General features: G+C 39.9%; 1 protein-coding gene across 8 annotated transcripts in view; it reads left to right on the plus strand.

Annotated features, from left to right (window-relative positions):
• The window catches only part of CTNND2 (catenin delta 2), a 700,247-nt gene that overhangs the window by 614,425 nt on the left and 70,110 nt on the right, over positions 1-15,712 (plus strand). For all 8 annotated transcript variants that reach the window (XM_074874338.1, XM_074874348.1, XM_074874370.1 and 5 more), the window contains one exon: positions 10,315-10,465. In XM_074874338.1, coding sequence (XP_074730439.1) covers positions 10,315-10,465 — 151 coding nt within the window. The remainder of the gene's footprint in view (positions 1-10,314; positions 10,466-15,712) is intronic.

Here is a 15,712-nt window from a genome sequence, read left to right on the forward strand (position 1 = left end):
TGCAAAATATGAACGACTCTTCTGGAATAATACATATATGGAGACAGCCAAATATGTAAGTTTTGGGGGGAGATTTGACAAATTAAAGTTTTCCACATCACTGCCAGGATACCACTTTAACTTCCGCTTTGCGCAGTGGCCTGTGGTACTAGTAATTGGTCAGTGCATGTCCCCCTCCTGATGGGGTTTATGGCCGACAGGTCAGGTTGTCAGCACTGTATCTTCTGCAGAACTCAGCTGTTACCTGGGACTGTGTGGGTTTCTGTTTGAGAGAGGAGTCATTGCTTCCCAAAATATCTTCTCCTATCAAATCATAACCAGGGCAATTCCACTGTATCTTAAACTTCCCAGAAGCAGAAGGAGCAATGCATAAAAAGGATGGCCATTGATTTGGACTTTCTTTCATTGCCACTCTGAGATACATTTTCTTCCGAAAGTAGACTTTTTCTAATTATACTTAATATGAACTTGTATTTTAAAGCTCCTTAGTAATATGAAATAAAAATCTAGGGAGATACATTCCTCATCAAGCTTAGCTGGAGTTTTGCCTGCGCAAATAAGGCTTGAGACATGCCTTTGGAAGCAGTGGAGTCTCTTTATTTCCCATTAGGTATTGACTTTCATTGGGAGCTCTGTTAGTTTTCTTTGCCACTTAATTTGGGTTTAACCAAGTTTGTGCAAAAATGTGCAAATAAAAATAGGAGGTTTGCTGGCTCACTCAGCTGTATTCTGAAGACACCTGCCTGCTTATTAAGAAATTTCTCTCACTATAACACTTCAAACCTGAAGTCCTTTCTGCAACCTCATATCATTTATTTTAATACCTTGGATTAAAAAAATTATGAGGTATAAAATTACAAGACACATCCTGTAGAAGGAAGTCTCCATAGATCTTTTTATATGTAGTTTGGCATCAGTATTTTTCCTTAGATGGTGGGAATAAAAGTGGCAAGTTCTTTTTAGTTTTCATCTTGGTCAATAGGCTATTAATACATTAAATCTACTGAGCATGTAAAAAGTTATATGCAAAATGTCCTAGAGTTAATGTCAAGAATCCAAGGTTATGTCCCTTATGAAAAAATTTCCTTCTCAGAAAGAAAGGAGATATTGGGATATCTATATATTGCTATGTCTGTCTATAAATTTAGGCTGCAGTTTATCTGCCAGAGACATTTCTGCAATACCTGTTACTGTGAACTGATAGAATCACAGAAGGGCTGAGGTCAGAAGGGATCTCTGGAGGTCTTCTGGTTCCAACCCCTTTCTCAAGCACCTAGAGCTAGTTGCCCAGGACCATGTCTAGACGGTTCTTTGAACGTCTCCAAGGATGGAGGCTCCACAACCTCTCTGGGCAACCTGAGCCACTGCTTGGTCACTCTGAGAGTGAAAAAGCATTTCCCGATGTTCTGCAGACCTCCTGTGTTTCAGTTTGTTCCCATTGCCTCTGATCCTACAGTATTATCTTTTCCATTACATGCAGTTAAAAGCACAGTATTGTCACCACTAGTAAGATTTCCTTAGTTTTGTCAAACCCTTAAAAATAATTCCTTCGTTCACAGAATTCACATTTATGTGATTCTGGTTTGTTTTAAAATACTATCATAACTTATATAAGTAATACATATCATTTAAAACCAGGAAACAAGATCTACTATGTTTCTGTTGGCAACGTAATGGCTAATATTAGAACAGGTAGCAGACCTTCTCTGGGACTTGGTTAGTTCCTTCTGTGTGTCCAGTCTTCTGTCGCAGTTACTTTTCAGGCTTTACAAACTTCCCTCATCTGCTTTAATGACAGGATGGCCAGCTTCATCTTCCTGAGTGTCTGTTAGTTCATAGAATCATAGAACCATTTAGGTTGGAAAAGACCTTTGAGATCACTGAGTCCAACCATTAACCTAGCACTGCCAAGTCCACCGCTCAACCATGTCCCTAAGCACCACATCTACATCTTTTAAATACCTCCAGGGATGGTGGCTCAACCATTTCCCTGGGCAGCCTGTTCCAGTGCTTGACAACCCTTTTGGTGAAGAAATTTTTCCTAATATCCAATCTAAACCTCCCTAGGCACAACATGAGGGCATTTCGTCTTATTGCTTGTAACTTGGGAGAAGAGACCGACACCCACCTCACTTCAACCTCCTCTCGTGTAGTGGTAGAGAGCAATAAGGTCTCCCCTGAGCCTCCTTTTCTCCAGACTAAACAACCCCAGTTCCCTCGGCCACTCCTCATAAGACTTGTTCACAGCCCTTCTTTGGACATGCTCCAGCACCTCAATGTCTTTCCAGTAGTGAGGGGCACAAAACTGAGCACAGTATTTGAGGTGCGGTCTCACCAGTGCCAAGTACAGGGGTAAGATCACTTCCCTAGTCCTGCTGGCCACAGTACTTATGATACAAGCCAGGATGCTATTGTCCTTCTGGGCCACCTGGGCACACTGCTGCCTTATATTCAGCCAGCTGTTGACCAAAGCCACCAGGTTCTTTTCCTCCAGGCAGCTTTCCAGCCACTCTTCCACAAGCCTGTAACATTGCACAGGCTTGTTGTGAACAATGTGCAGGACCAAGCACTGAGCCTTGTTGAACCTCATACAGTTGGCCCCAGCCCATTGATCCAGAATGTCCAGATCCCTCTGTAGAGTCTTCCTTCCCTCAAGCAGTTCAATGATCAACACTCCCTCCCAACTTGGTGTCATCTGCAAACTTACTGAGGATCCACTTGATCCCCTCGTCCAGATCATTGGTAAAGATATTAAGCAGAACTGGCCCCAATACTGAGCCCTGGGGAACACCACTTGTGACTGGCCACCAACTGGATTTAACTCCATTCACCACAACTCTTTGGGCCCAGCCACCCAGTAAAGAGTACACCTGTCCAAGCCATGAGCAGCCAGTTTCTCCAGGAGAATGCTGTGGGAAATGGTGTCAACGGATTTACTAAAGTCTAGGTCAACAACATCCACAGCCTTTCCCTCATCCACTAAGTGAGTCACCTTGTCATAGAAGGAGATCAGGTTATTCAAGCAGGACCTGCCTTTCATAAACCCATGCTGACTGGGCCTGATCACCTGGTTGTCCTGTATGTGCCACATGATGGCACTCAAGATGATCAGCTCCAGAACCTTCCCTGGCACCAAGGTCAGACTGATGGGCCTGTAGCTCCCCAGATCCTCCTTCTGGCCCTTCTTGTAGAGGGGTGTCACATTTGCTAACTTCCAGTCAACTGGGACCTCCCTGGTTAGCCAGGACTGCTGGTGAGTGATGGAAAGTGGCTTGTGAGCACTTCCGCCAGCTCCCTCAGTACCCTTGGGTGGATCCTATCTAGCCCTATAGTCTTGTGTGTGTCTAAGTGGTATAGCAGGGTGATAACCATTTCTCCTTGGATTATGGAGGCTTCATTCTGCTTCCCAACCCTGTTTTCCAGCTCAGTGTGCTGGGTACCTGGAGAACTTACTATTAAAGACTGAGGCAAAGAAGGCATTAAGTACCTCAGCCTTTTCCTCACCCTGTGTCACTGTGCTTCCCCCCACATCCAGTAAAGGATGGAGATTATCCTTAGCCCTCCTTTTCTTACTAATATATTTATAGAAACATTTTGTCTTTTACGGCAGTAGCCAGATTAAGTCCTAGTCAGGCTTTTGTCTTTCTAATTTTCTCCCTGCATAACCTCACAACATCCTTGTAGTCCTGCTGAGTTGCCTGCTCCTTCTTCCAAAGGTCATAAACTCTCTTTTTCATCGTGAGTTCCAGTCATAGCTCTCTGTTCAGCCAGTCATCTTCCCCACTGGCTTGTCTTTCAGCACACAGGGATGGCCCACTCCTGTGCCTTTAAGATTTTCTTGAAGAATATCCAGCCTTCCTGGACACCTTTGCCCTTCAGGACTGCCTCCCAAGGGACTCTGTCAACCAGTCTTATAAACAGGCCAAAGTCTGCCCTCCAGAAGTCCAAGGCAGCAGTTCTGCTTACTTCTTGGGTTCAACATCAGGAGCAAGTGCAGCTCTGTTTAAGTCTTACAATTGCATGAGGCCATGCATTCCTTGGCTAGTTCTTTCTACCTCCTTTCCTTTCACTTCCATGTTTGATCATAGGAGGGAATGATAAGGCTTTGGTTAGACAACTGAATGTTCCTGCCTTTGATCCCCAACAGGTACAATACCCATGTGAATGGGGTTTATGGGTCATTGTCCTGATCTTGTGAGATAGCTAGATGCAATCTGGGTCTTTGTCCTTAGGCAAGGAACTACATTTATTTTCTTAATTCTATCCTAGAGAAATCTGACTCTCATGGGAGCAAGAGCTCCATTAGGTAAATTATTAGATAAGGAAACTGAAAACATAAAAGGGACTGATTCAGTCACAAGGTCAGTGCAGCTACTTCAAAGAGTAGTATGAAAACAGTTTCAAGCTTCTTACCATCCAGACACTTGCAGATAATGAGTAATTATTGTCTAAAGCAGCAGACGTCTAGGTTATCAGTCTTTCTCTTATCAGGCAAGGACATATTGTGGGTTCCTTGCCAGACTTTTCTGATTTTTACATATTAACCCTTTGGAGTTTCATTGAGCTGTTCCAGGAGAAAGTTTTTTTGGATTACAGTGAAAAAGGTTACATTCATTTTCTCCAAAATACTAATATTATGAATCCTTATGTGACAGGATGGATGCTTATAACACGTCACATAATAACAAAGACAAACTTTTTAAATAACCAATGGTTTATTCTATCAGGAATTCTTACCTGGAAGGAATTCCCCCACATAGATGAGGCAGCATCAGTTAATACAGGGAAACACATTGGCTCTATAGGAAGGAAGACAAAGATTCAGGGACAGGATGATATTCAAGAAGGAAGACTTGCTGCTGCAAACACCTATATCGTAGACATCATGAGGAGATTAGCATGGACATCAGTTTGTGGAATGGGAGCACAGTAGCTCATGGTGAATTCATGCTCAAAGTAATCCCTTTCTATATTCAGTCCATTTGCTTCCCATGAGATGTGTCACTTTTGTCTCAAAGCCTTTCTTTTATAATTATATTAGGTACAGTGTTGGGAGAAGTCATTATAATGGCTCTCAGATCATTTTGAATACACAGTACATACTTGTGCTGCAGAACCAAGAATGATGAGGTGCAAGGGCAGTTCCATCTGAACTTTACCTTCCTCAGACGTTTAAGGTATCTTCTGTTAACACCATTTTAGTTTTCTCTAATTTATTTATTTAACTGTAAATATATCTGTACCCACCAGATTTTTTCCTTTCTCTTTAAACTTGACTAAGGTAATGGAGCAAGAGGACAGTAACCAGTTAATACTTTCCTGTTGTCCCAACACAAAGATGTGGAGAACTTACTGGTGGTCTACCAGAATGGATCATTTCTGAGAACAAAGCACTGCAGTCAGGGAGCAGAAAGTCCCTGGGAAGTGCTCGGTCTCTTCAGAAATGGCAAAAAGATAACCAAGATTTCAGAACCTTGTTCTCTGTCAGGTAGAGTTATTGGAGTAAAGTAGATCTGTAATTTTCTAAATGGAATGTAAAAATGTAAAAATATTATCTTTTTTCCCTGATGCATCTATTACATTGAGTATGATCAGACAAAGAGGAATACTGATCTTTGATTACTCATTGATCTTTGATTATTCAACATGCAGTTTCTTTCACAGTCTATTGTTCCACTACTGTTAACAGACAGCCCCTTTCTAAACATCTAGCAAATTCTGAGTCTCTCTAATCTTTCTGGTTCTGTTGGTAGTTTAATTTGCGTTGTCATGCTTGCTGCCCTGATTTGGCTTTCATTTTGTAGTTCATGTCTCAGCAATTCCCTTTAATATTCGATATCTCAATAGTCTTTGAGTCACAGTGTTGAACTGCACCAATACAATGCAAATTCTAGTCAAAACTGAAATATGTGATAGTGAAATATTCTGGAGGTACCCCAATAACACTGGCAGGAGAGTGAATCCATTCAAAATAACAAGCGTATACAATTGTTGGTATTCCTTGGGGGTTTTTTGTGAGTTTATTTTGGTGGGTTTTTTTCTTTCTCATTTTGTGCTGGAAATTTCTTCATTTTTTAGTTTGGTCTCCTGTGGTGGTGCTTCCCAGGAAAATAAACAAAATCATATGAAACACTAAAAGGAGTCAACTGCCCAAATGCTTTTCAATTTTTCTGAAAAAAAAAAAAAAAAGTTTTATCTAGATTAATTACTCTTGTTGAGTTTCAACGTAATCTAATCTTAATCCCTAGAGGCATTCAGCTCTGGAAAGGGTCTTTTATAATAATAACTGTGACAAACTAAAAAATAACTTTCTGGTTTACTGTATTTTTCTGCTTAATTACTATGACAAAAATAAAAAGGGAACTACTAATAAAAGTGGACTTAGAGATGCACTAGGTACCTTCAAAGTGATGTATAGTAGTTATGCTCCCCGAATTTGATTATCTGTAAAGAGTATTCATGCACAGATTGTGGTTCCTGTGCTTGTCTTTGATAATTTAGCTGCAATCTGATGCAACAATAATGATTTTCTTTTATTTTTTGTCTCCTTGTTCCCTCTAGAGTGTTTGCTGTTCCCATAGGAGCCCTTTCTCTTTACAAACTGAACAGTTATTTGGTCGTTGACACTACCACTGATTTGTGGAGTAACAGGATGATCAAGAATATTGGCAGAGTGCCTCATTTACCTACTGATAGACAACAAACCCTTTGTCTCTTTTCTTTTTTATGATATTTCATCTCTTCCCTTTTATACTTCACTGAGCTCATATTAGCAATTGACCTGCAGTGTGAAAATGCAGACCCGTTTCACGATGGCTTTAGGCAAACAAAAGGATCATCAGTATATGCAAGAGCAAATCAATTTTTCCATTCTCTGCGAGAATAAAATAGCCATTTTGAGGCATCTCAATTTGAGCGTTCCTGAAATCTGCACAGCGCACCATAATTGCTTGCAGAGACTCGTCCTAATTGGCAGCTTAAGGAAAGAGACACAGACAGTTCTTACCACTTTCCACATGGAAAGTTCTCCAGAGACTGTTGAAACAATTAATAGACATTTCTGTCTTTCTGCCTAAGGTGCATGACTTGAAAAAGCAGATGAAATGATAGCATATCACACATTGAGGAGTCTGTGAACTTTTCCCAAAGCGGATGACATCCTCTGGAAAAAGAGAGCTGGGGAGAGAGGAATGCGCAGGGGAGAGGAGAGGTTTCATAAATACTTTTCCCTCTTTCTCCCATTGTTCTATGTATGTGTGTGCATATGTGCATCTGTAAAACATTACATCTGGATTTTTCCCCTATGAAAACTTTGGAGCTGTATTTTTTACTATTGTGATCGAATTAATTGATTCATTACAGACACTGAAGGCTTACATGTCATTTATTCAGTAAGGAGGTTTATATTTTCTCTTTTCTTCCATACCGAGTTATTTCAGTGTTTCTCCTACAATGTCTTCCGCTCTCCCTAGGGTTAAAAAAAAAAAACAAAAACATTTCTTAATTTGTTTCTTTTAAACTCTTGTTTTGGAATGGATGATGAAAATACTGCAACCCAAGAAGTCTGTTGTAAACCTGGGTTTCGTAAAACAAGTGCTTGTGTTTTCCCTTGATAGCTGACTAAAAAAAATCAAAGGAAAACTGTTTACTGAGGTTTTAATATGGAGGGTTTTATAATATAGTGAATAATATATAAGATCATTTTAGATTCTCTCTGGTATTGAATAGACACGAACAAGGTTTTTTTTAAAAAACAAACACCCCCACTGATTCCCCATGTAATCTGTATTGGAGGTGCTACATGTGTGATGTACTTTTGCAGTGAACAACAGCATCTTTCAGTATACTGTCTGATAGCTTGAACTCTCACCTCACCCAGACAGGCTCAGTCCTTTCTCAAAATGTTCTCATGGCCACCATGAACTCTTACTCTGGCAGTCACCTTGTAATCACAGCAGACACAGTGGAGGCCTCCCCTGGGAGAGGTGTAGAAAATACAGCGATGGGAGTTTTTAAGTGCAAAGAGCTATTGCTTTGGGTACTCCCAGCTGCAGGTGAGAGTGTGTTTAACTGGCAGGTAAATACATGTTTTTTAAAACAGGAAGCTTAGGAAGATTAACTTGGCTTTTTCATAGCATCTTTTATATTTAATACCCTATTAAAATCAAGGTATAGGAAAGAAGTTATTTTTCAGCAGATACTTTTTATTAAACTCACTGTTCATTAAGATGTGTTTTACTTTTTTACCTGACAATCGTCCTATACACTGGTTCGAGAAAAGAGACTGGAGGAGAGAGCATAGAATGAAATCAGTCAAGAATCTTGCTACCAGTTCTCTCACCTAAGAGCTATTTCCTTTGCAGCAGAAAATGATGGCATGTTTATGTTTTAGACATACTATATTACTGTGCTCAGTGATGCCAAGAACCCCATGTCCCATTTACCTGACTTAAAAGCTTATCGTAACCATTATCACTTTCATCTACAGCAAAGTTCAGCCAGCTGGCTTTTGTTATGCATAGTTACTACAGAGGAGAAATAATAAAATAATATTCTTTAAATGCTGGTTTCTTTTCCTTTTTCCCAATTCCCCCTGAATGACATCACCTGGAATCAGTTTGCACTCCAGATACTGCAACATTGCAGCCCTTGTCTGTCTCCATATCTACTGTTCTTATCATAAAATATATTCTGGCTTTTGCTGTTCAGGGCACCTGTCTATAATATAAGTAGATGCTAGCTTTTAAAGTGAGCACTTCAGCTGTGGTAAATAGAGGCTGTATGCAGAGGTTAAGTATGGTCTGCTGACAGTGAGTGTGCTTACCTTTTTCTAATGCTTTATTTCATGGAATTTGTTTTTACTCTTTATGGAGGAATGCTGTTGTGATGTAACCATTCTTTAAGGTGTGATCTAACTGTTCTTTAAGGAGGGTTTGTCAGAAGAGCAGGGTCACCATGATCTGAAAATCCTAAATCTTGTCATCCTAGTTTCTGAAGTATTTGAAATATTTCAAAGGCTAAGGGCTTCCAGAACTTTGTCTTCACTTCCCAGGTACAATGGCAGGATAAGCATCCATGCCATAGCACTGAAAGGAGGGAGAAGCTCTGCTTCAATAACTTCCTTTCAACTATCAGTACAAGGAGCATGAATGTGAACTTTATGAAAATTCCAGAGAAGGGTTCAGGATATGGGAAGGAATATATGCCTAGTAAATGGCTTGTTTTGAAGTGGGCTGTGCTGGGAAGACTTGCACATCCTGCAGGTGTCCAAACATCTCAAATTTGGCAATACCCAATAGATTTTAAAATTACAAAGTCACAGTTTTGGTCTTGTTTACATTTTTTCCAACTTCTGGAGCTAACAGTAGAATGAAAAGGAGGATAGCATAGTTAATCTTTCATCATTTCACACACTGGGGACCCCAATTTGTGCAGCATTGGATGGACCTCCTAGTCACGGCACACTGCACAGAACCCATTCACAGAGGGGTTCACTGGCATGATAGTCTTTAGAGCTCTTAGAGGATTTTCTTAGAAGTAAACTATTCATCATTTCTACTTTCAAACAAAAAGAATGTTCATATGAGAACATGCTGCTTCACTTTGAGATAAAGACAAGGGCATGCCAGTGGTGTCATGACCAGCTGCCAGGTGAGAGATGCCTACAGGCTTCTCCAATACAATCAGCCGCTGCGTTTATCCTGCGGCCACGTGGTACAGGCAGCACACCACAGGCCTGTGCCTCTCTCAGGTCAACTCTTAGGGAATCTCTAGCTCCTCGATGTACAATAGTCTTCCGGTTAGGTCCACTACAGGTACCAAAACCAGATGTACAGTTGTCCTTATTTTTCCTTCTGAAAAAATTGACAATTGAAAGAGAAAATATAACAGCATTTTCATGTTTTTAGACTGAATAGTTCTTATGGTAATAACAAAGAAATACTCAGAACTCTTGAACATGTTTTGTAATATATATTTTGTAATATAAATTCTGTTGCAGTGAAAAAGCATCATTAGATTTTGCATAGGAAATGTTGATGCAAAGCAAGCGCCCTGCAGACTTGGGCTGTGAAAATGTAACCAGGTGTGCTAGGAGTAAAGTCAATTCATCATCTACTTTCTCTGCCACCACAAAAAAATGGTGCAGATTTTCAAATCAAGTGGTTGCCTAGCATCATAGATGCATTTCCCCTCTTTTGAGTTTGCAGCCACATGCTTCTGTTACCCCTTTGTATCTGTTATAACCTCGGATGCCTTGCTTTCTGTAGTGGATTTCTCACTTTCTTCTTCATGCTCTCCCATGTGTCTTTACAGTGGTCAGTGTACATCCGCGCTGCTGTCCGCAAAGAAAAAGGATTGCCAATCCTGGTGGAACTGCTTCGAATAGACAATGACCGGGTGGTATGTGCAGTCGCTACAGCTTTACGGAACATGGCCTTAGATGTCAGAAATAAGGAGCTAATAGGTATGTTTTTTCTAAACCATCTATATATATTGTGGGTTTGGGGTTTTTTTCCAGTTTGAAGCAGAATGAGCACAATGAAAACAATTATTTCTAGGACAATTTCTTTAATTCTTTCTCTAATGTGTCATATTCAGAATTTATGTGACAGCTTAGTGCTATATTGCAAGGAATTGTTAGATTAATTAAACATCATGCAGTGTTTCATGGTCTGTCATGCTGTAATCTCCCATAAGAAAAGCAATGGCTTTGTTCTGCTTTAGCACTTCATTCCTAGGCTGACAGTAGCACTTGCATCTTCCAGATCAAGGATCTAAGCAGAGCAGCCACTCCTGATCTTCATATTATCTATTGCAAGTAACTTTGGGGTCATGAAGTGAGAACTCATAAAGATTTTAAGATGCTTCCAGGAATTTACTGGGCAGATTAGTAGCTCCAGCAAGAGACCTGGATGCTTGATTCACAAACACATATGCAGTTAAGCAAGAGGACAGTAATTTACATAAATCATTGTTGCCCCTGAATTCTGATGGTATGGTAAGCATACGTCTTGGGGTTTAGGGGTTTTTTTTTATTTTGTTTAGGGTTTTTTAGCTGAAATTCATAAAAATGCTGTGGATCACTGAACTTTTATTTTCATGTTCTGTCCTTGAAAAATAATCCCTTCCTTGATTTTGAACTTTTCAGCAGTCATGACAAAATTATTTCTACTTCTGTATGTTAAGAGCATATTTTTAATTCATTTTGGCTAACTTCTTCATTTGTTATCATTACAGAATAATTCTCCTCCTGTGGTTTTAATTACAGAATTCAAAAAATAGATACTTTGATAGTAATGTTTTATTATTTGTATCCAGTGATACCTCAGGCTTAGTGCTTTGTTACAGCAGTGCTCTGCAAGTTAAAACAAGGCAATCACTCCTTTCATGTATTGTACGAACTAAAGAGACTTCAATGACAAAATGTTGTAAAGCAAATAGAGGTAGGAGTTGGTGAATAGTGTAAACCTCTGTGATTGCACAGGGATTGAACTCAAGACTGATGCTTTACCTGTAAGACCAGCCTGCTCATTCAGCTTTTGCTTGCATTATAGTTGATAAAATTGGCATAAAATTAGATCTGTTCTATATATTGTGTTCAGTTTTCAGGAAGCAGGATGCTGCATATGTGTTCTTAGTGGTTTTTTGTTGTTTTCTAGGAATTTTAAAGTAGAATTTACTGCTGAAGCAAGTATGTTAGGCCATCTAATCTGGATTAGTAACAGACCTTTTGTTTTTTCTCTCATGATCCCACCTCCACATTCAGTCTACAGCATGACATAGTCTCTATTATTTAACATCTTCTTCCTTTATTTGTGGGACTTCCTCTACAGGCTTCACAAACCATATTCATACTGAGCTATCTTCTGTGATCTCTTATCCCTACTTACTGACATCACAAGAAACTCTACAGTTGAATTTACAGAGTATAAACATAGTTCGTAACGCCATGAATTGGACTAGATATGGTTGTCTTTTCTGTACTCTGATTATTGTTTTTTAATGGAAAGTTTTATTTCCTTCCCAAATCTGCAAAATTAATTTAAGAAAGCAAGGCAATGCATGTGAAATTCAACTGTCTTAATATGATGTGGCAGTCAAAATACTGGGTAAATTATGCATAATGAGCTTGCACAACCTCAACATTTTAATATTTTATTAAATTCTTGAAGAACACGTGATATAAACAAAGATGAACTTAAAAAAGGTGGAAGAAGTCTCTTGAAAATAATTACCTAATATATTTATGTAGCCAACTTGTAATGGCTGTACAGTACTGCTCAGATTTAAGTTATTCGTGGGATGATTCTGAGGAATTGCACTTCATAACTGCAATACAAATTTGCTGCAGTTTAAAAAAAAAGTCTGAACATGCCAATATGACAGGGAAGTTACGACTATAATTCCTGAACCGTTTCAGCTGTGATCTTTATGTGTTCGTGTCTTTGACTTTCATCGTTGAACTTAAAAGAAACAGTAATAATGGTCATTATTTCTCTTGTTCCTGAATATCTTTTAGCAAATAGGGCATATCATAGAGCTAATTTTCAGAAATGCTGAACACCTGGAGTGGTCAAGGATTTCAACTCATATTGTAGGTGTTCCATTTTTGTGAATATTGCAGTTCCGCATATTCTACAATGACTTAGCTGTTGTTATGGAAAGAAGGACTCAAAAGGGGCTTCTTCAGGTTAGTCACTCAAACATCTTTCTGCCTAAGCACAATCAACATCCTGTTTATCTTTCTTCCTTGTAGTTTTTGTTTGTGCATCATATCCTTGTGGTGAGAAACTCTACCTCATGAACTGGAATTTCCCCCCTAAGATAACCTTTTTTAAAGGTGAATTTTCCAACTGTATATATAGTAGAACTACATAAATAGAATTGAGTTGGTTGGGTTTCTTTAATGCATCTATAAAGCTTTCTTTTTAGTGGTGCTGTGGTCTATTTCTGGCTGACAAATTTTTACTGAAATGTGCCAAAGAATGAAATATTTCTTTCTGCTGCTGCCAAGCAGCCCATAAATCAGTGTTGAGGCATCTGGAAAGCTTGCTAAAATTCAGACTCACCTGTACAGAACCACAAAACAAACAGAAAGACGCTGTTTTTAAATGGCCAGAAGTTTCGTTCTAGACTTCATTGAGTTGACCAATCTGTTTTGGTTTTCACACAGATCTATCAAGTGTGTTGTTATATTGCTAAAGGTTGGTGCCAGACTTCTCTGATAATTTATCTGAGCCATCCCCATAACAGCATTTACTCTATTTATAGCAAGGTCTTCTTCCTGGGTTTCATTCCACGCATGCTCCCTCTTTTTCTCCTTCTCCATTGCTTTTGCATTGTGCATTGTGTCTCTAGGCTGAGACAGTAGGCATATTCATCTTTCTTCTTCCCAAAATTAAACTACACTCAGACGTGGCCTACTTAGTACTGTCACTAGGTAATCCAGCACCCAATTTTCCCTCCTTGGGCATACTGTCCAGGTGCATTCCTGGTCACGGTCAGACCACATTCATTTTCCACTCGCCTTTCAGGAGGCTTGTCTGCATGAAATAGTACCCACTCTATGTTGCTTCCCAAGAGTGTACCCCATGGGAAGGTTTATTGGCCTTTCCTCTCTCCCAGCAGTGCCATAGCTGAGGGAAGTGGAGCTGTGGGTCTTGAAAAGACCCACTACTGATATTGACTGGTTTGTTCTTCTTTGGTTTCAGCAGTCTAGGCTGCACAGCTTCCCTGTGTCCCTCTGGTACCCCAGCATATTCCTGCTTCTTTTCATGTGCTCTGAAAGCATTTTGGAAGGCTTGTTGTCCTTCCTCAAAACAGGTTCTGTCTCTGCTAAACTTCTCCACAGGGCCGTTAGCTTCTCCCCCCATCCCTTGAGTTGGCTAAAAATCACCTTTTTTTTGCTTTTGATTGTTCACTTAGAAGAAAATCACTTTTGTCCCACAGGTCCTCCAAGAGCTTGGTTGATGACCTCTGTGCACTTATGTCATCCCATGTTCCTTCCTTGTTCCTTTTTCTTTCCCTCTCTCTTTCAAAAAAAGGGGAAGGAGAAGGAAGTAAAATAACAAACCCACCCTTCTGTGTCCCTCAACACCGTATAGTTGCCTTAATTTGAGGATATGCCATTATTCTCCCTCCCCCAGGAATGTCATTTTTAACTTGAGGATTACCTGCACACCTGCTGCTTCTGGCAGTGCCTTGGCAGGAGCCAGTCAGGCCAGCACCTTGCACAAGAGCTGTCCCACCATATTCCCTACAGTGAACGCACCTACAGACTTCTATTTTCTAAAGCCATGCTTTGTTGAAATGCTATCCAAAAATTGCTAACTTAGAATAAGGTTTTTCTCTTTAAACAGAGGTAACTTGGATCAGCTGGACAGAACAGAAGGGCTTGAAAAGAAATCCATGTCCTGTAAACAGCATCTTTGCAGGATGAATTTTTTCCTTGCAGACTGCTCCAGCAACCTTCAGTGGCTTTCTGATTCAAACACCTTCCACACAGTCCTCTGGGCTTCTAGGAAACTTTCTGTGGATCATCTGAGCCTGCACTGTAGACCTGTGTTCTACTTTAGACAAACTCTCTTTTCCTCCCTGGAGTCTCCCAGCCAGCGCCAGTGCAGCAGCCTCTCTTCTTGCCATTCCCTCTCCCCACTCTGCATGTGAGAAGGCTTTCCAAACCAAGATTCCCCACTCAACCCTGGAGAACAAGCCAACTTCATCTTTCTTTTATCTGAAACACAGCCAGCAGTTTTCCTCTCTGATGCCATCCACGACCTCTTTAGCAAAAGAGAATATGCACAGTTAATTGAAAACTATGTGAGTTGTTATTCTACCTACACAAGCAGGTACGGGCTGTCCCTGTCTGAAATCTTTAAAGGATGAATCTCTGTCCCCAGAACTTGCATTTGCGTTGTTCTTGTATATGCATGGCATTTACCTTTGATTTTAAATGACAATTATTGTGGCGTTTTAAAGTGCAGTAGGTGGTCTTTCAGAAGAGTTAAGCTGATTATTCAAGCTGCTGCAGATGAGAAATTTGTTACTGTTCATGTACAGCAGAATATGTACAATACAGGATTTGCCCTCTTAAATTACAATTTGGAACTTGTATTGGTATTGCATTTCATACTGTTCAGTGATAAGGCCACAGGCTATGTGTTTCAGAGTGAATGCAGAGCTGGAGGTAAAATTTATAAAATTTCAATGCACAGTTTTGTGCTTTAGGTCTTTCTGTCAGTTTTCTCTTATCCTGACAGTGGTTTCTAATGCTATTCTGGGTCAATGTTGATTGAGAGAAGTATTGTACTAGTCATTCAAGAGCACCATTCTTTCTCTTGGCCTCTTGGCCTGTATTTTTGTGGTTAAATAAATTAAAGAAAAGTTTTTAGAGACTGGAAGTATTTTGATCACTCACCCTTGGAAAAAAAAAGGGAGGGCAGTTCCACCTAAAGGTTTTTGTTGACTTCTTGTCCTGTGTAGAAGATACGTCTTTATGTATCTCTTCCCTTAAAATGTGTAGAGAATCCATGTGTTCAGGCTCTAGATTCTAGGGAGTTGGATGGGATAAATAGAAGTGTTGCAATACTTAAAACATCCTTTTTATGGCTATTGCTGTAAAAGCATGATTCAGATAAGTGAAGTTAAGTACAGATAAGTACAATTTCTGCCACCTTCGCAAGGTTTTGAATCAAGTCCTGAAACAGGGCCT

The sequence above is a fragment of the Strix uralensis genome, chromosome 1 (genome assembly GCF_047716275.1).
Source record: "Strix uralensis isolate ZFMK-TIS-50842 chromosome 1, bStrUra1, whole genome shotgun sequence".
Lineage (NCBI taxonomy): Eukaryota > Metazoa > Chordata > Aves > Strigiformes > Strigidae > Strix > Strix uralensis.